We start from the raw sequence: 19,063 nt of genomic DNA on the forward strand, positions 1-19,063 counted from the left end.
AGACGCGGCTTGGATCCTGCGTTGCTGTGGCTCTGGCGTAGGCCGGTGGCTACAGCTCCGATTTGACCCCTAGCCTGGGAATCTCCATATGCCGAGGGAGCGGCCCAAAGAAATAGCAAAAAGACAAAAAAACAAAACAAAACAAAAACCAACGGAAAGATAAAACAGGATTAAAACACCCATTTCCTATACACTGTGATGCAGTTCGCACAGAAAACCCTGCAGGATAAAGAAATAAGCCAGACATGTGGCCGATGCCTAGCCACACACACACACACACACACACACACACACACACACAGCAGCAGCAGCAGCAAATTAAAAAGCACTACTTTTATTTACTGGTAAACATGACGACCAACTCTTCAGCGAAGGCTGTCACGCCTGTACATGTGTGCCCACACATACACACACACAAACCCTTTTTAAACATGAACCACTTGGGGTCACAAGCACCAAGAAATACACACAACACAGCAAGAAGGCAAAGTGGCTGGGAGTAAGGTGTTCACGATTCAAACTTTGGGATTGAAGTAGCTGGTAAACAGAAAGGCACCTAATTGGGGTTTGGAGACCTGGCTGCTGGGGCTGTCGGGTCGGCCCAGAGCAGGGGCACCCTGAGGGCTTGGAGGGGGGAGGGCTGCTATTAGCCTGGCTCTGCAGCCTCTAAGGCAGCGAAACTTGGAGGTCATGAGCTTCTCTGTGGGGGACGCAGCCCAGGAGAGCCCCTTTTGTCACAAAGCCAGAGCATCTGGGTACAGAAGGGGAGGCTGGTGCTGGGGCCCAGTGTGCTGGCACCCCTTCCTTCCAGACTGCAGTGAGCTGGCATCTCTCCACCTCCTGCTGGGGCAGCCGAAGGGGCATTCTCCCTCTTAACTGCCCACTGTGCAGTTTCCCCCTGGGCCCCCAGCCCTGCCACGGTGGGCACCACTCCTGCGGCAGCCAGTACAGCTGCCAGGTGCAAGGCTCAGAAGCTGCATGTGAATGTCCCCCAGTGAGGTCCTGGAGGTGGGTCTGTTCCCAAAGGCACACTGTTGAAATCAATTTGGCTACACAAAAGCCATCTTGGGGTATTTGGTGTAGAGGGTATGGGACTGGAGGAACTGGAGGTCTGGCAGGCCACCCTCAGACACCAGAGCCCACCATGAAAGCTGGATTCTCCCCTGCACGCGGGCTACGGGGGCAACAGAAGGCCCCGCATCTGATGTAACCGATAGTCGAAGCCCAAGTCAAGTCCCCCGCACTCCCGCTTTTCTTTTTGGCATCACAAAGACCAGTGACTCTGCCCGCCGCCGCATCTCTCTGCCCGAGCCACTCACGGCAATTCTGATGTTGGTCAGGAACCACACAAGGCAGCTCCTGGACTCAGCCAGCTGTGGGGAGGCAGCCGGGCTGGCAGATCCAGCCTTTCCAGGGGCCCCCTCAGACTGTCCCATTTCCCAAGTGGTACAGGGCTACAGCTTCTCGGCTAGGAAAGACCACGGAGCCCCCAGAGGTAGGGAAGGTGGGCGGGACAGTGGGAGGCACCACGCTGGTCGTAGGAGGTGGAGGGAGACATCCTTCTTAGCAACTGTCCGCCTCCCAGGGGATCTGGAGCAGCTTGCAGGGTCATTAGGATGAAGGCAGTCCTTACACCACACAGGCTGGCAGGAAGGAGGGCAGCAGTGACACCCTCTCCTTCTGTCCCCAGCACTCAGAGGCTCTTCAGGAGAAAACCTCCCCACCCACAGTGGACCTCTGGGTCAACATTTGGGGGCTGCAGTTGTGAACCCGAACCAGGGTTAGGTGGCACCAAAACCAACCTCTTGAGGGTTGGTGATCCCAACTGCCAGCACGTGTCCCCCTACATTCAGGCCCTGGCCCTCATTTATCTGGGGCAGGGATGGGGACAGTGAGGCGAAAGGTCCGCCTCGTCCTCGCCAGCTCAGGCTCTGCTCTAACGGGGGTGGGGGGTTCTGACCAGCAAGGCCCCACTCCCCCCGCCCTCTCCAGAGCGGCCTGCCAGCCCCACCATTGGGCAGGAACAGCTAAGCTGGACACCTGTGCCCCCAGAGATCAGGAGGGAAGGCGACCACCATTCTGTCATCACAGGCCACGGAGGCAGTCCCAACAGTGAAGCAGCCGGGCTTAATCACAGGACGCTCTTGAGAAACATTTTGCTGAGCCACAGGAAGCCAGCTGGACCTCCTCGGTGAGTGGGGAGCAGAGCGAAGGCCCAGAGGTAGGAACAAAGGGGAGGCCGGGCACCACGGCATCCTGGTGCCTCCCCAACCGAAGTCACAGGCGGGGCTGGCTGGGGGGAGTTCCCAGCCGAGCCTGTCTTTGAAGGAGGCCACTGGCTCCCGGAGCGGGTTTGAGACGTGGACCACATACCAAAGCAAAGCCAGAGACCAGAGAAGGGCAGGTGACACCTGGGCAGTGTCAGTAATGCCTCAGGCTGAAGAAGCCCACGCTGGTGGGAGACTCCTTCACGGTGACTGTGATGAGGTTGGCAGTGACGTCGGTGACGAAGACGTGCTCGATGAGGCTGCGGGGAGGCTTCCAGTCCTGGCTGGTCTGGACGGATACAGACAGGTTCTGCCCGGCGCTGGGCAGTGAGCCCGAGTCGGGGTCCGAGTCAGAGCTGCTGTTCTCCTCACCGGTGCTCATCTCGGACAGCGCAGCCGTCTTGCGGGCTTCCCCCGAGGCCGGGTGGCCCTCCTGCCCAGGGGCCGTGCTGCCCTTGGCACAGTCCCTCTTGCCTGCAGGGGTGGGCAGGGCTGCCGCCCTGGAAGTCAGCTTCTCACTCTTGCTGGCATCGGTGGGCAGGCCAGCCCCGCTCCCCCCAGTGGGGCCACCCCCTGCACTCTTCCCAGTGGCGGGGTTGGTGGCAGGGACACCTTTGGTGGCTGTGGTGTGGCGGGCGACCAGGCCCACCCCTGGCGTGCCATTCTTAACACTCTGTAAGTCCAAGACCTGGAGGCTCAGCTCCTGGGTGGGTGGAGGCTGGGAGCCCAGGCACCCGGCAGGGACCTTGCTGCTGCTGTGGACATGCGAGGGCCCTCCTGTGCTCCCTGCTTTCTGCTCCACAGCCCCGCTGCTAGGGGCCTTTGGGCCTTTGCCTCCTGGGGGGCTTATCCCCAGCTCCCCCTTCTGCGTCCTCACCTTGAGGTCCAGCCCTAGGCTGCACTTGCCAGGGGTTGGGGCCCTGAGAGCCAGTCTGCCAGCAGCCTGGGCCTGGCTCTGGCTCATCCGGTTCATGTAGTGCATGATGGAGCTCTGCCAACTGATGCCGCCTCGGCTGGAGCTGCCAGCCATGCCCTTCATCAGGCTGGCCAGGTTCTCTGGGGTGGCCATGGAGCTGGGGCCACTGCATGCTTCCTTGGCGTGGGCCTTCAGGGCTGCCAGGCCGGCCACGGGAGCACTGAGTGGAGGGGGCAGCTTGCTGGCCGGTGGCCCGAGGTCCTTCCGGGCCGTTTTTAGCACCTTGGCGAGGCTCACGGGTCTCCGGGCCGCCTTCTGCTCTGGGGGCAGGGGCTTGCGGCCCCGCTTCTTTCGGATGGGATCCTTCAGTTCAGGCTTGGCTACCAGGATCTGGGCCTTCTTCTGAGGCACTGGATGAGTCTCACGGCCCCGGGGGCCCCTCTTGGCATCTAGGTCACTGTCATCTTCTTCATCTGAGGAAGAGGAGGAGGATGTGGAGGAGGAGGAAGAGCTGCTGGATTTGGATTTGGAGGGGGCATCGGGTTCCTGCAACGATAAAGAACAGCCTGGTCTGGAGTTCCCGTCATGGCTCAGTGGTTAATGAATCTGACTAGGAACCATGAGGTTGCAGGTTCGATCCCTGGCCTCACTCAGTGGGTTAATGATCCGATGTTGCCTGAGCTGTGGTGTAGGCTGGCGGCTACAGCTCCGATTAGACCGCTAGCCTGGGAACCCCAGTATGCCACGGGTGCAGCCCTAGAAAAGACAGAAAGACAAAAAAAAACAAAACAAAACAGCCTGGTCTGCAGGGGCATTGGACACCTTGGAGCCAGTACCTCTTGCGGCTTCCAGGCCAGAGAGGCAGCCAGCAGGGAGCGGTCTCACTGCTTAGTTCCAGAAAGGACTAAAGAGGTCCTTAAGAGGTTCTGCGACATGCAGTTAAAAGTGGAGCAAAACAAAGAAATACAGGCGGTTCATCAAGTGAAGCCAGACTGATGGAGGGAAATGCTGACTCTGGACACTGAGCCTCCCAGGGGGAGAGCAGGGAGCTCCCGGCCCTTGGCAGACGTGTGGAAAAGGGAATTCCGAGCAGCCCGAGCCCCATGTCTCAGAAGGGAAGGGTGGTAGGCAGCATGTGTGAGCGCTCGGTAGCCTAAAGCAAGGCAACGTGGCTTCAACCTCCCCATTTCCATAGCGGACCCCTTCAGAACCTTCCAGCATTCAGGAAAGCAAACCACTGCCCTTTCCATCCTCTAAGGAGAAAGTGCTATGTCCATAACGCTAAGCCAGCACATCCTCCCGTTTCTCAGGTCCCTGGGGGAAAGGTACGCTTTAGGGAGACGGAGCCAACGCTCACTCCCAGCTGCAAAGCTTGCCTGCCCTGAATTGGGGGTGATGGAATCAAACCTGGGGGGGGGGCGGTCCTGAGGCCCCCCACCTTGCTGCCATTTCTTAACACACATGCCTGCAGGCAGTGGACTCCTGTGGCCCCACTCTCCTGCTCAAAATGAAGATTTCTGAAGACAAAATGAGGGCAGCGTACCACAGCTATAAGATCCACAGCAAGGGTCCCTCAGCCTCCTGGAGGGGTGGTTTTGTAAGAAGTGACTGAGCTCTTGGCCAGTGTGTGGTTTCAGGACCTGGGGGCAGCGCCCTGAGAAAGAAATCAAATATACATCTATCCAAGACTGCTTCCCTGTCCTTCCTCTGAGCTGCTGGAGGAGGGAGGCGCTGTGCCATGGAGCGCAGGTGTGCGCACCCGTGTGGGCTGTCCTGTTCACCGCATCTACCTGGCAAACCTATGAGCACCTACTGTGTACATGCTTCCTGTTTTGTCACCCATAAGCCACTGATGAGAAAGGAGTGGTCAGCAGCAAAATTTGATCCTGTTATCCAGAAGAAAGGAATGCAGAATGGACAGCAAAAGAGCAGGGAACCAGCTCAGGGGGTGCTTAGCTGCGGCCGGGTCCTCCCCAGGAGGGACAAGGCAGGAGGTGGAGCGCCAAGGCTTGCTGTTGCCCCCTGCTGGCAGAGGCTCAGAGCAGCAGCCCATAGGAAGGCAGGGGCCAGAGTCTTCTGAGCCAGGGAAAGACTCCAGGGGGTGGAGGGTGCCAGCTGGCTGCCTTCCCCAAGGCCAACAACCCTCCCACCACCACCTTCCACTCGGCAGAGTGGGTTAGGCAGCGCTTGGAGGCAAGCAGCCAGATCTGGGCCAGCACCCACCTTGAGCTTGGAGTGGCGGCTACAGGAGGACATCACGGTGTGCTTCCGCGGCCGGCCCCTGGGCCGCTTGCCTCTCTTCCGGTTCTGCGCCTCCTTCTCATGTTCCCTGAAGACAACCAGCAAGCAGAGTCACAGACCTATCCTCCCGCCACCTGGAACCCTGTGGTTTCAAACACCCCCAGGAAGCTCAGTTTCATTGCAAAAACATATCCCATCAATTAACACAATCAAGGCAGAGGGCCAGAGCCCACCTCCTTCGCATTATGGGTCAGTATCATTTTTACACCTGTTTCATTTACACTTGGGGAAAGACAAGTCACGAAATTCAAGCAAAGCTGGGAAAGGAACAGCTCCCCACTTTCTCTGACTCTTAAGACAACCCTGTGCAAATCCTGACCTCTTTCTGCAGGGAGGCGGTATCGTGGAAAATTCTACCAGGCTACGACTGGAAGGAGCCTTGGCGGTCACGTGGTCTAATCCCCTCACTCCAAACTAGAGAGTCCAGGGACAGGGAGGTGCCCTCCATTCTCCAGCTCTTGGTCACCTGCACAAAATCTCACTGGTTGGCAGGGCACTGGGGAGACCAAGGGTTTCTGCTCCTGATGTGGTCCATCCAGAGCCAGTGCCCCTGGCTCACATGCCTCTTCCAGTTTTCTTTTTCTAAGTCTTCCCTGTTCCTAGACTCTACGTGAAACAGAACTACTGGCAGCACCTGATTCCAAGGTGGCCTGGGCTCCAGGCCTACACCACCTGCAGGACACTGTTAACCAGCTCTTGTGACTTGGGGTCAGGGAGTGGAGAGAGCTGCTGCCACCCGCCACCCCAGAAAGCCTGTCTTCCAGGTCACCCCCTGGGAAAGAGGCTCTATCTGGAGCAGTTTCCTGGTAATTAGAATGGGCGAGCATCATCTCGCTGGGGCCTGTAAGGTGATCTCTAAAAGAATCCAATTAGTACAAGCAGGCAGAGTTCATACTCCAAGCAGCCCCAACCCGTCTCCTAAAAGGTCAGGCGCACTCATGGGTCTCCGGTGACACATTAACCTGTACCCAAGGGCTCTGAACCCGATGCGTCCCCTTACTCTATAAGGCTGCATCCACACACCAAGCAAATAACAGTTCCTAGTTTGCAGGGAACTCTCTGGGTGGACAGGACAACATAGAGCACCCCATTTCCCAGTGTCCTCTCCTGCACGGTGTAAACTAGGCCACCCCACGGTTCTTTTCAACGCTTGCATCTATCTCTGAGATTTGCCAACCCCAGTTGTCATCTGCTGTGCTGTAAGCATAAGTGAAGTTAAGGACACGTGGTCTCTCAACAGTCAGGACACTGTCTTACAGAGACAGTGCCACAGCTCTCACCCCCTGAGTAATGAATTCAATAGCAGTGAGCTTGGTGATTAACTTTTTCAAAAGTACTGAGACAAGCCATATGCTCATCTTATTTTCTCTCTCCCCCCCCCCCCCCCAAAAAACCCACCTCTATCTTTCTCCCCATTGCCATGGCCTTCTGGGACCCAAAATGTCCTGCTACAGTGAAAAAAAAGTCGACACAGCTTGAGCCCCAGAGAACAGCTGGCTGGACTGACCCTACCTGGGAAAGCTTTTGCGCACCTAATTTATCTGCCTCTAGCAAGCCTGCCCCCGCCCCCCCCCCGCCCCGCCCAGCACTCCACAGACTCTCAGGCCATCACCAGCCCCTCACCACCCTTTCCCCTGTGTATCTCAAAGAGGCCTCTCTTAACCCAAGTCTCCTACTTAAAAATAGATATGACATCTAGAATTAGGCCCCTGAGACTGGCAAGGGGGCCCCCGTGGCGCTCACGTAATACCAGCTGTTTCGCAGCCCAGAGAAAAATAAGGAACCAGGAAGGTTCATTTTGGCAAGTCTGGCTGTTACAAAGATCCAAAGCAACACTCAGTGGCTCTCAAGGTCTGGACACAGTGCTGGTCAGCTGAAGGAAAGTGTGGGGAGGACTCTTCTGGGACCTCAAACCATAGCCCAAGTCCAGGACCCCTTGAGGGCCAGCACCATCCAGCGCCACTGGGTGACAGACCAGGGTCCCCCCAATGGCATGCCCCTCCCACAAGTCTGTTAACTTTCTCACTTCTTCTGGAAGGCCAGGAGCAGCCTCGGGTCCAGGATATTTTCCTCTGGCTCCCAGCTGTTGTGTCTAGAAAAGCAAAGAACAGGGCATCCTAAAGCATCAGGCAGTGACAGGCCACTTCACAAGGCAGCCCGAGTGGGGGTGCCCCATTGCTCTGAGATCCCTGCTGGCAGCCAGGGCACTGGGCTGCTGGGGAAAGTCCCAAAGGTCCCACCCACGCTAACGATGAGCTCCTGGAGACAGGGGCTCTTGAAGCTAGCTCCTTGTCCTCCGACTCAAAGGGAAACCACCATTCTACTCCCAATTAACATGGGGACTCAGGAGGACTCCCCAGTCTCCCCGGGGAGGAAAACGGATCCCAATAAAATGGAAAGTTGCAGAGAGGGAAGCCCCCAAACCCTGGCCAGGAGCCAGGGAGGGAAGGGAAGGCTCGTCCAGGATGCAGGGAGGGGGCGGCCGAGCGGCACAGACACGCGGCCCAAAGATTAAGAACAACATTGCTGGTGCCCAGGCGAACACGGGCTGGGGCGCCCGGAGAGGAAAGAAAAGAAAGAAAAGTGGGGTCTAGAAGAAAGGGGAACTGGGTCTGCGAGACCGTCTGCAAATAGAGCCCCTTCCGGGATGCCAAGTCCCCTCCCTTACATTAAAAAAGAGAAGAAAAAAAAAAAAACAGCACTACATCCATCAATAGAAAGCTCAGGTTACAGCGGGGAAAATACGAACAAGAGGAGGGGGGCTCGCAACCGGGGGGAGGGCTGAGGCGGGCGGGGGCGCATGCAACAAATGGGCGCGGGAGGAGTGCGCGGCGCCGGAGGGGCGCGGAACCGGCAGCGGGAGAGGCAGCCCGGGCGCCAGGAACCTAGCTGGGCGAACTGGAGGAGGTTCCGGAGAGGCCTTCCAGCCCCGCGCCCCGCAGGCCAGTAAACAAAGGGCACCCCGTGCACCCCCTCCCGCCAAGCCCGAGGAGCCCGCGGAGCCCCGGCAAACTTCCCGCCCCGCGCGCGGACTCCCCCAAACAGCGCGGCCGAGGGACCCCCACGTCGTCCTCCACCCTCCAGACCGAGGTGGCGCAGGCAGGAAGGCGGGCGCCGCATTGTTGGGGACTCACTTGGAGGACCAGCCGCGCCACTTGACCAGGTACTCCAGCTTGCCCTGCAGGGAGAGAAGAGGTGCGTGAGCCGGGGCGAACGGGCGCGGGCGGGCACGGGCCGGGCCGCACGCACCTTGCGTAGCCGCTTGCTCAGGATGCACTCGGCGGCGAAGACTTGCTCGCCCACGCTGCTTAGCTCCTCCATGCTGCCGCGCGCCGCGCCCCGCCCCGACCGCGGCGCCCACCGCTCCCCGCACCGCCACCGCCGCTGCCGCGCGCCCCGCCGGCCGCACACAAAGCACCGCCCCCGCCCCGCGCAGGCCCGCCCCGCGCACGCGCACCGCCGCCGCGCGCCGCGCGCCGAGCGCCGAGGCCAGCCGTCCGCCCCATCCTCCCGGGCCGCCCCGATCCGGCGCAGGCCAATGAGCGCGCGGGGGCGGTGCCGGGGGCGGGGCGCTCATTGTTCAAGGAGGGCTCGGCTTCGCGCCCGGGCTTGGGGTCCCGCGCGCCTGGTCTGTCTGTAGCGGCGCGGGCGGTGGTGGGGGTCCACCGGGCGCAGGCGGGTCTTTTGCGAGGAAGAAGGAAGCGCCCGGTCGCTTCGGGCCTGGGGATCGTCAGCCGAGTCCCGGTCTCCGGGGTGCGCCCGGCCTCCTCCGAACTTCGTTTTCCGGGCAAAAAGCCATTGTTCTGGGCCGAAGTGGGGGAAGTCAGGACGCGGCTAGGCTGCTGCTTCCTGCCCGGGTTTCTGAGGGACGCTGCTTGGGGCGCGGAGGGCCCACCCGCCCTCTGCCTTTTTGAACTTGGTCTCTGTCGGTCTCGGGCAGTCGTGCTATTTTGCGCGCGAGCAAAACGGGCGAGGGGGGCGGGGAAGGAATGGGAGACCAAGTACTTGGGAAGGGGATGAACCGCAAAAACCGAGCAGCCCGGCTCCCCCCTCACTCTCCCCAAGGCGAGAGAGGAGAACGTATCAGCTGAAAACGAATGGCTCTGCGTTCTTATTTTAAGTTGTGAAGAGTGGCACCGAGCCCCCAAGTTTTAGGCAGCACGTAGAGGGAAAGCAACTGCACCTTTTCTTAATTTGTTTCACGATTTTAAGCAAATGAATGTGGGGGAGACGGGATGGTGATTCGAGGAGCTTGTTCTAACCTAGAACTACGTCTTTAATGGGCCTGCCCGGATTTGGCAGTCCGTGCCCTTTGGATCAATTACATGCTGCAGAGAGACTGGACCGCGCTTTGGAATGGGGGTGGCCTGGAGTCTTGTGGGTTCAACTTCAGTAAACACCCTTTTATTTAGTGCTTTTTCAGATACCCATTCCATGAGCAACTTTCCCCTTAAATCGTTTAGATCTTGAATCAGAGCAAGTCGAACGAATAATAAAGGAGATATAGGTTAGCCCTAACTTTTCCACAAATGAAGGTGATAGATGGCAGCTCTTTTTCCACATCAGTACGATTTTAACTCAAAAAAAAATTTTTTTCTGGTTTTGTTCCTCCCTTGGATGCAGCTGCAAAATATTCTCTCTGTTGAGCAAATCAAAAAGTCGTTTCTTGTTACAGGAGACTGTCTCTAGGTAACTGTAATCATTAAAACCATGTTTATAAAGGATTCTGCAGGAGAGATGTGTTTCTGTTGTTTTAACAGGAAAGGCCTACTGTAGAAAATTTGGAACTGCTGGAGCCCATCTTTCAATTTCTGGCATGTTCATTAGTTTATTTGGTTAAATAGGTTACATTCATTTGGTATCTGGAGAGAACTTGGGTAACATTTTGGAGCCCATCTTTCAATTTCTGGCATGTTTAGTTTATTTGGTTAAATAGGTTACATTCATTTGGTATCTGGAGAGAACTTGGGTAACATTTTGGAGCCCATCTTTCAATTTCTGGCATGTTCATTAGTTTATTTGGTTAAATAGGTTACATTCATTTGGTATCTGGAGAGAACTTGGGTAACATTTTGGAGCCCATCTTTCAATTTCTGGCATGTTCATTAGTTTATTTGGTTAAATAGGTTACATTCATTTGGTATCTGGAGAGAACTTGGGTAACATTATTTGGTTAAATAGGTTACATTCATTTAGTATTTGAGAGATATTGTTTGCAAAGAAGGTGGAAAGAGGGAAGGTTGCTTCTGCGGAGGGGGGGGATTTGGCCGCTCACTTGGGTGGGGCTGCAGCCCAGAATCCCTGTTTTGGGATAAAAGCTGCGCTCCTGGGATAGAGAGAGAGCCCCCTACAATCTCTCTCCAGCTCTTTGTATCCCCATCTTGTGGAGCCAGGCAATAAACTGTGGGGATGAGGCCAAAGGTGTATTTATTGTCATCCTGCAAATAGCTGGATCAGTTTCAACTCACATTTCCTTGCAGAAGTCATCTTGGGTGTGAGGTTTTTGCTCTGGAAGCTTCCAGTTTCCTCTTGGTGAAGTATGGCATCCCGGGATACTTGCTTAATATATATTTTTTTTTTAAAGAAAAGAAAGCTTTTAGACAATTCTTTCTTCTTCTAAGAAATAATTTGTCTAGAATTTGATTGTAACCCATTGGGAAAAAAAATCAATTTCCTGGAAGGTTTAATACATGCATCATCTATCCAACTGTGAACACCCAGTTTGGGTAAAATAATGTTTAGATAATTGATAGGGAGAAACAAATATGACAGATTTGACTAGAATTAAATTATCAGATAGAAAGGGTGAGGTATGATCCAAATTTGTGAAATGCTCCTTAAAAATAAAACTGGAAGTTGGCAGAATCGAGGAATGATTCCAGCTAATCCAAATGTGTCAAAACAAGAGTTTGGGCTAAAGCAGATTCCATCTTCCGTTTTGACTGTCATATTTAAGAATTATTAAGACAAGTTAGAACTAATTATTTTCTTATTCATTCAACAAATGGTTCCTCAGCATTTGCTGTCCTCTAGACACGACTGGATATAGTACAGAGTCCAGAGCAGTGCTGTCTAGTAGAACTTTCCAAGAGGATGGCAATGCCTCAGGTCCGCAGTCTTCAATATGTTAGTCACCAGCCATCTGTGGCTTGTGAACACTTGAAATGTGCTGCTGAGGAATTAATTTTTTAAAATTTTATTTTCAATAAATGGAAATAGCCGCGTGTAGCTAATGGTCAAGTACTGGGCATCACAGGTCCTTAGGAACGCGAGGACTACACTCCAAATGTATTTTCCATGAAAGTAATGCAGTTGCTTAAATGAATCCTGGAACATGAATAGTTTACCTGCAGTCCCATTTATGCTTTCCTTTATATGAGAATATTTAAAAAACATATAAAAAGATATCAAAAATATAGGCATATAGGCAAACCACAATACTCCTTTTAATGCCCCTTTTTTTTCCATGAAAGTAGCAACGCCAGTGACAATAGTAACTAATTAATATCTGAAATACCACTAAGAAAGGTTAAATATTTTCTTGTTGCTCTTGCGGATCGGGAAGCAAAGATGCCGTGTCAAGAAAGAAATAATGGAACAGGTGTTATTCTCAAATCAATGGAAAAGTTAGGAATTGAGATAAAGTTAGTCCCCTCGACCCGTCAGCTTTGGCAGTTGAAATGAAATAACATTAACTACTCCTTACAAAAGTTTCAGGCAGCTTTTAGTTTTTCTACAGATACTGTCTCATCAGAATTGGCTCAAAGAAGTAACTAACACCATCCCCATCCTCAATGGTCTGCCTGGGATAAAGTCAGGATATATAATACATTGTACAATCCTTTTTTTTTTTTTTTTTTTTTTACTGTGCCTGTGGTATGCAGAAGTTCCTGGACCAGGGATCAAACTTCAGGCACTGAAATGACAATGATGGATCCTTAACCCACTAGGCTACTGGGAAATTCCACACAATCTTGAATATTTAATGTGATGCTTTGTCCCCCAACCAGGTCTCCTCACATTCGAAAGACTGAGGTGTAACTTACAGGCTAGCCACGATAGGTGATGCTGATTCTGTATATGCAATGGATAAATATTATATCTACGTGATACGCAGTATTTATGTATCAGAACTCAAGTGAAAATAAGCACAGTTAGAGCCCTTATAGAAGTTCTCAAGCTTTCAATTTGCCCAGGGATCCCCTGGGCACACAATGCAAATATTGACCCCTGGACCCCACCCCAGAGATCCTGACCCCGGAGTCGCCAGAGGCCATGTGCAGTGCACACTGTTTAGAACATTTCTCACAAAGGGCAGCCTGTCCCCGTCCTCATTTTACAGATGAGGAAAAGGGATCCTTGATCACTTCAGATCATGTGGCTGTGGAGCCCATTCATGTCATTTCCCACGTTGCTTGGTGGGGGTGGGCAGACTGTGTCTGGAAGTAGTAGCCGGCCTGCATACGGTAGCCCCTCCAGGGCTCAACGAGGCAGCAGAAACCTTTCAAGTTCCTGGGACCCACCCCAGGCCGCCTAGCCTATTGCGCGGCCCCTAAAGACATGCGCAGACAGACTGGACCACTCGTGGTTCCTGGGGGCTGGGGAGGTTAAGGAACATTGTTCTATGAGGTAGGTAACGACAGTTCACCAACTCCTTTTGATATTGCTTTGCAGACCAGACCACAGCCCCCTACAGAGAGACCTCTGTTGCATCAGGCTTTCATTTATTAATTTTGCAATCTTATCAGTCCATGATTCCACTTTTTTACTATTAGAAACAGTGCACTGATGAACATTTTAATCTTTTTTTAAATTGATGTATTGTTGAGTTAAAATTTTGCATTAGTTTCTGGAGTACAGCAGAGTGTGTATATATATATATATATATATATATATATATATTCTTTTTCAGATTCTTTTCCATTACAGTTTATTCCAAGATGTTGAATATAGTTCCCTGTGCTATACAGTAAGACCTTGTTGTCTATCTATTTTATATATAGTAATGTGTATCTGCTAATCCCAAACTCCTAATTTATCCCCTGCCCCCCTGCCTTACCCCTTTGGTAACCATAAATTTGTTGCCTATGTCTGTGGGTCTGTTTCTGTTTTGTAAATAAGTTCATTTGTGTCTTTTTATTTATTTATTTTTAATTTTAATTTTTATATTTTGGCCACACTCCTGGCATGTGGAAATTCCTGAGCCAGGGATTAAACTTGCACCACAGCAGTGACCCAAGCCACAGCAGTGACAATGCCAGATCCTTAATCTGCTGAGCCACCAAAGAACTCCCTGTTTCATCTTTTTAGATTCCACATATAAGTGATATCATGTGATATTTGTCTTTCTCTATATGACGTACTTCACTTTGATTGATAATCTCTAGGTCTATCCATGTTGCTGCAAACAGCATTATTCCATTCCCTTTTATGACTGAGTGATATTCCTGTGAGTGTGTGTTTGTAGATGTAGATAACGCATCTTCTCACATCTTATTTATCCATTTATCTGTCATTAGACATTTAGGTTGTTTACATCTCTTGGCTACTGTAAATAGTGCTGCTAGGAACTTTGGGGTACAGGTATCTTTTTGAATTAAAGTTTTGTCCAAATATATGCACAGGAATGGGATTGCCGGACCATATGGCAACTCTATTTTTAGTTTTTTAAGTTTTCCATAGTGGTTGCACCGTCTTAATTCTCACTAACAGTGTAGGAGGGGGTTCCCTTTTCTCCAGCATTTATTATTTGTAGACCTTTTTTTTTTTGGTCTTTTTGCCTTTTCTAGGGCCGCTCCCGCAGCATATGGAGGTTCCCAGGCCAGGGGTCTAATCGGAGCTGTGGCCACAGCAATGGGGGATCCGAGCCGTGTCTGCAACCTACACCACAGCTCATGGCAACACTGGATGCTTAACCCATTGAGCGAGGCCAGGGATCAAACATAGGACCTCATGGTTCCTAGTCGGATTCGTTAACTACTGAGCAATGATGGGAACTCCTATTATTTGTAGACTTTTGATGATGGCTATTCGAACATCTCTGAATATGCAAAGTGCTAGCACATCTGTGGAGTAGCCTGCCTGGTGCTATATTGAAGGGCACGCAGGTGTACTTGTTTTTGTTGGCTCTTGCCACGATGTCCCCTGAGGGTCTGCACTGACTTGTGCTCTCACCCCGGGTAGATGGGCTTGAATTCTCAGCAACTCTAGGAGGGGGAAATCCATCTAGAGCATTTCTTTTTCTTTCTTTCTTTTTTTTTTTTTTTTTTGCTTTTTTTAGGGCTGTACCCCTGGCACATGGAGGTTCCCAGGCTGGGGGTCTAATCGGAGCTACAGCTGCTGGCCTACACCACAGCCACAGCAACGCCAGATCCGAGCTGCGTCTGTGACCTACACCACAGCTCATGGCAATGCTGGATCCTTAACCCACTGAGTGAGGCTGGGGATTGAACCCACAACCTCATGGTTCCTAGTCAGATTCGTTTCCTCTGCACCATGATGGGAACTCCCATCTAGGGCATTTCTTTTTTTTTTTTTTTTGTCTTTTTGCTATTTCTTGGGCCTCTCCCTCGGCATATGGAGGTTCCCAGGCTAGGGGTCGAATCCGAGCTGTAGCCACCAGCCTATGGCAGAGCCACAGCAACGAGGGATCCGAGCCGCGTCTGTAACCTACACCACAGCTCACGGCAACGCCGGATCGTTAACCCACTGAGCAAGGGCAGGGACCGAACCCGCAACCTCATGGTTCCTAGTCAGATTCGTTAACCACTGCGCCATGAGGGGAACTCCTAGGGCATTTCTGAATGTACTTGATGCTTAGCTGGTTTCAGTGGTATTCTAACAAACCAGTCACATCTATTACACATCCTGCATCTGCCTTCTTTTAAAGAACTTTGGTGCAGAATTGTTAGAGTGTAAAATTATTTTATGAGTGCAGTTTTCCAGGGCAAAATACATTATTTTCACGCATTTAAAAGTAAGCTACCCTTAACAAAGTTTTAAAATTTAGGGTGAAGCCCTTGCTTAAAAACCCATAATTAGTTTAGAGATTCAAAGCGCTGAGCAATGCTGGAGGTCATCTTCAGCATCCTCTCTAAATCCTTTGGGTACCATCGACAAAACCAGGGGTTTCAGGAGTGGTAGATCTGAGAACTGCATTGTAAATTCCCCCTCTGAGCCAAACACTTGTTCTACCTCACCCTTTCACCATCTGGGTTACTTCTTGTCTAAAAGCACCCAAACAAAGTGATGTTGCTCAGGTCCCATAAAACAAGAGATTTTCGTTTCCAGCTTTAATCCTGCTGCTTTGGTGACAAAGGATGAAGGTAAGTCCAAAGGACACTTTTTTTTTTTTTTTTAACGAAAGGCATTTTCTTGCTTCTTGATGGCAAAAATCTCAGTGGTAATCAGGGGAATTGCATTTGGAGGCGAGGAATGTTAGAACCAGAAGGCACCATGAAAATTCCATGTTGCAGGTGGGCACAGGGTGGCCTGTTGGATAGTGGGATGTCCAGTTCGGTGTCCAAGCCTGGGCTCCTGCTTGTGCCAGGCAGCATCCTATTAGCCCCCCAGCCTCCAGCTCTGCTCTTCTACTACCATCTGCCTTTGTGGCTGTAACTGAGCAAGAAGAATGGGACACACCCCGGGTGCCAGTTCAAAAGGTTCAGATGTGAGTTCCTGTGGTGTCTCAGCGGTAACAAGCCCGACTAGTATCCATGAAGATGTGGGTTTGATCCCTGACCTCGTTCAGTGGGTTGGGGATCCGGTGCTGCCGTGGTGTAGGTTGCAGACACAGCTCAGGTCTGGCGTTGCTGTGGCTGTGGCTGTGGCCGGCAGCTGAAGTTCCAATTTGACCTCTGGCCTGGGAACATCCATGTGCCGTGGGTGTGGTCCTAAAAGCAAAAGCAAAAACAAATATTGAGACCTGAAAAGGAATGTTTAGTTTGTTTTTTAAAACTCAAATTTTATAAAAATTTTCTGTGATAAAAATATTCAGGCCCTAGTTTCCCCTCCATACATTCTGATTTCTTTGTTGTGGAGAGAAATTAAAGAAGATTTAAATAAAGAAGACTGTTCAGGAACTGGAAGATTTTATTTATTAGTTTGGCTGTGCCCACAGCATGCAGATGTTCCTGGACCAGGGATCAAAGCAGCAACCTAAGCTACTGGCAGTGACAACACTGGAGGATCCTTAACTGCTGAGTGACCAGGGAGCGCTGAAGATTTGACATTTTTATGATGTCCGTATCCCCCAAATCGGTCCAAGGATTTAATGCAATCCCAATCAAATTCTCATCATGCTTTAAAAAAAAAAAAGCAATTGACCAGCTAACTCTAAGATTTGTAGGGAAACGCAAAGATCTTGGAATCATCAAGGCACTCTCAGGAAGGAACAAAGCAGGAGGACTCACAATTACTTGAAGACTTGCTTGAAGTTCAGTGCAGAGTGGTCTGGCCTAGTGGAATCCAAGGCGCCAAGGGTGTGATCTGGCCAGTTCACTGCTGTGGCCTTGCTGTGTAGAGAGGGCTTGGGGACAACAGATGCTCAAAAACTTGTTGAATGAATGAAGAAGTTACTTCCTGCCACTCAGAGGTGAAGCTGGTCAGGCAGAGACTTGGATACAGTGGGGCTGGGGCAGGAGAGACTTAGGAGCCAGTGGCATAAGTGTCAGACTGAACTGTGCTTCCACGGGCTGGCTTTGGACCACTGGCTGGAGAGGCAGCTGGCATGTTGGTGCTGACCTTGAAGCTGCCACTCCACATGGGACACGCCTCATCCTCATCCTCACGGGTGGAGACGAAGACCAGATCCAGAGTGTGATGCTGGGCAGTGGTATGAGAGGCTTATGTACTGCTGTGGGTCCTGCAAAGGATGGCAGGTACAGTGTGTACCAGTGGACTGCATGCCCCGGGGACACTGTGTACCAGGAGACAGTGTTCGCCAGGGGGCAGTATGTACCAGAAGACAGTATCCACCACAAGGCAATATGTGCCATGGGACTGTGTGCACCAGGGGACAGTATTCACCAGGGGACAGCATGTACCAGGAGACAATGTGTGCCTGGGGACAGTTTGTACCAGGGGACAGTACATGCCCACATGTATCCTGGCCCATTTCATTGTAGCATCATCCATGTCATTTCCTCTGGTCAGAGTTTACTGCTCGTTTTGGTTTGGAAACCCCACGAAGACGTCAGGCAATTGTATGACTCTGACATGAACTGCCAAAATGTCCATGGAAAGTATGACTCCACCTTCCCGTGCCCCCAGGCTTTGCACGACTTCCTTCTCACTTTCACAGGCTCATCTAGACCTTCCAGCTTGATGGTCTCCTGCAAGTAAGTGTGACTTTTTTAGTTTATTTAATTTGGGTATTGTTCTTTAAGTGTTTCTTGATTTAATTTCTTCCCATCCTGGTGTCAATCCCCCAGGATGGCAGTGGAAGTGGTACGTCCCCGTATCCACCACAATGCCTGGCCCAGAACTGGGATCCCCGCCTTACTCATAAGAATGAGTTGTTTACAGGTAGGCGTGGGGCAGATTCAGCCCAACACAGAGCATATTCATGATTTTAACCCCTCAAGTTCTTAATTAAAGTCAGAATCAGTTTAAAAGTCCTATTATGGCTCAGCGGGGGCAGTTACAGCCCTCCCCTGGGGTGTTCACCTAGGGAGCTGGCTTCCTCCGGGGTGGCGAAACTGGGGAGATATGCGTCATGGCCCACCCCCTGCCCCCCGTTCCCCACCTTGGGTTAAGGGCATCTCCTGAGAGACACTAAAGCTGGCACATGAAGAGAAGCAGGGTAAGGAGAGAACAGAAATAGGGAAAAACCTGGGTCAAGCCCAGGGTACCGGGATCCACCAGAGCCTGGCTAGTGGCGGCCCCAGCTAGTGCGAGCTGGGTTTCCACCCCCTCCCGTCAACCTGAGACTCATTTCAACTTCCCGTCAAATATTTGTAAAACCTGATGTTCTGGGCCACAAAGAATATCAGATTCCAAAAGTGGAAACCATATGGGCCCCATTCTCTGATCACAAGGTCATAAAACAGGAGACTACCCAAAAAAGGGGGGTGTCTAGAAGGAATCTAAACAAACACATCACAGAAGCAGATGTCACCATGTCAACCGGCACCTCAAGAGATGCTCTGTGCCCCTGCTCATCAGGGACCCACACCTTAAAACCCCACCTCCGCCGCCGAACAGACGCAGTTTAGAGGACGGACAAAAGCAAGTTCTGGGAAGGATGTGGGGAAGCCGGAACCCGCATACGCTGCTGGTGGGAATGCAAAATGGTTCGACTGCTCTGGGAATCAGTTTGGCAGTTGCTTAAAAGCTGCGTAGACACTTACCATCTGACCCGGAAATCCCCCTACGTATCTATCCAAAGTGAATTGAAAACACATGTCTGCATGAATCTTGTGCACGAATGTTCACAGCAGCTTCGTTCGGAAATGCCAAATGCCTGTCAGCTGGTAGTTGGATACGCAAGTTTTGGTACTGTCATTCTAGGGATGGCCACTCGGCAACAAAGAGGAAGGGATTCCTGATGAAAGCCACAACGTGGACACGTCTCAACGTC

General features: G+C 51.9%; 1 protein-coding gene across 1 annotated transcript; it reads right to left on the reverse strand.

Moving 5' to 3' along the window:
- Positions 1-318: 318 nt before the first annotated feature.
- On the reverse strand, positions 319-8,847 carry CBX2 (chromobox 2). The gene is made up of 5 exons (XM_047758325.1): positions 8,734-8,847; positions 8,619-8,662; positions 7,511-7,576; positions 5,407-5,512; positions 319-3,729 (listed from the first exon to the last, which is right to left on the reverse strand). The coding sequence occupies exons 1-5, from the start codon at positions 8,803-8,805 to the stop codon at positions 2,422-2,424; spliced, it is 1,596 nt and encodes a 531-aa protein (XP_047614281.1). The 5' UTR covers positions 8,806-8,847; the 3' UTR covers positions 319-2,421.
- Between the last annotated feature and the right edge of the window lie 10,216 nt (positions 8,848-19,063).

The sequence above is a fragment of the Phacochoerus africanus genome, chromosome 14 (assembly GCF_016906955.1).
Source record: "Phacochoerus africanus isolate WHEZ1 chromosome 14, ROS_Pafr_v1, whole genome shotgun sequence".
NCBI classification, from domain to species: domain Eukaryota; kingdom Metazoa; phylum Chordata; class Mammalia; order Artiodactyla; family Suidae; genus Phacochoerus; species Phacochoerus africanus.

Coding starts and splice junctions, on each gene's coding strand:
- CBX2 (XM_047758325.1), bottom strand. CDS start 8,805: ATGGAGGAGCTAAGCAGCGTGGGCGAGCAAGTCTTCGCCGCCGAGTGC. Junction 8,663..8,733: donor TGAGCAAGCGGCTACGCAAG/GTGCGTGCGGCC, acceptor CTCTCCCTGCAG/GGCAAGCTGGAGTACCTGGT. Junction 5,513..7,510: donor CTCCTGGCCTTCCAGAAGAA/GTGAGAAAGTTA, acceptor GGTTGTCTTCAG/GGAACATGAGAAGGAGGCGC.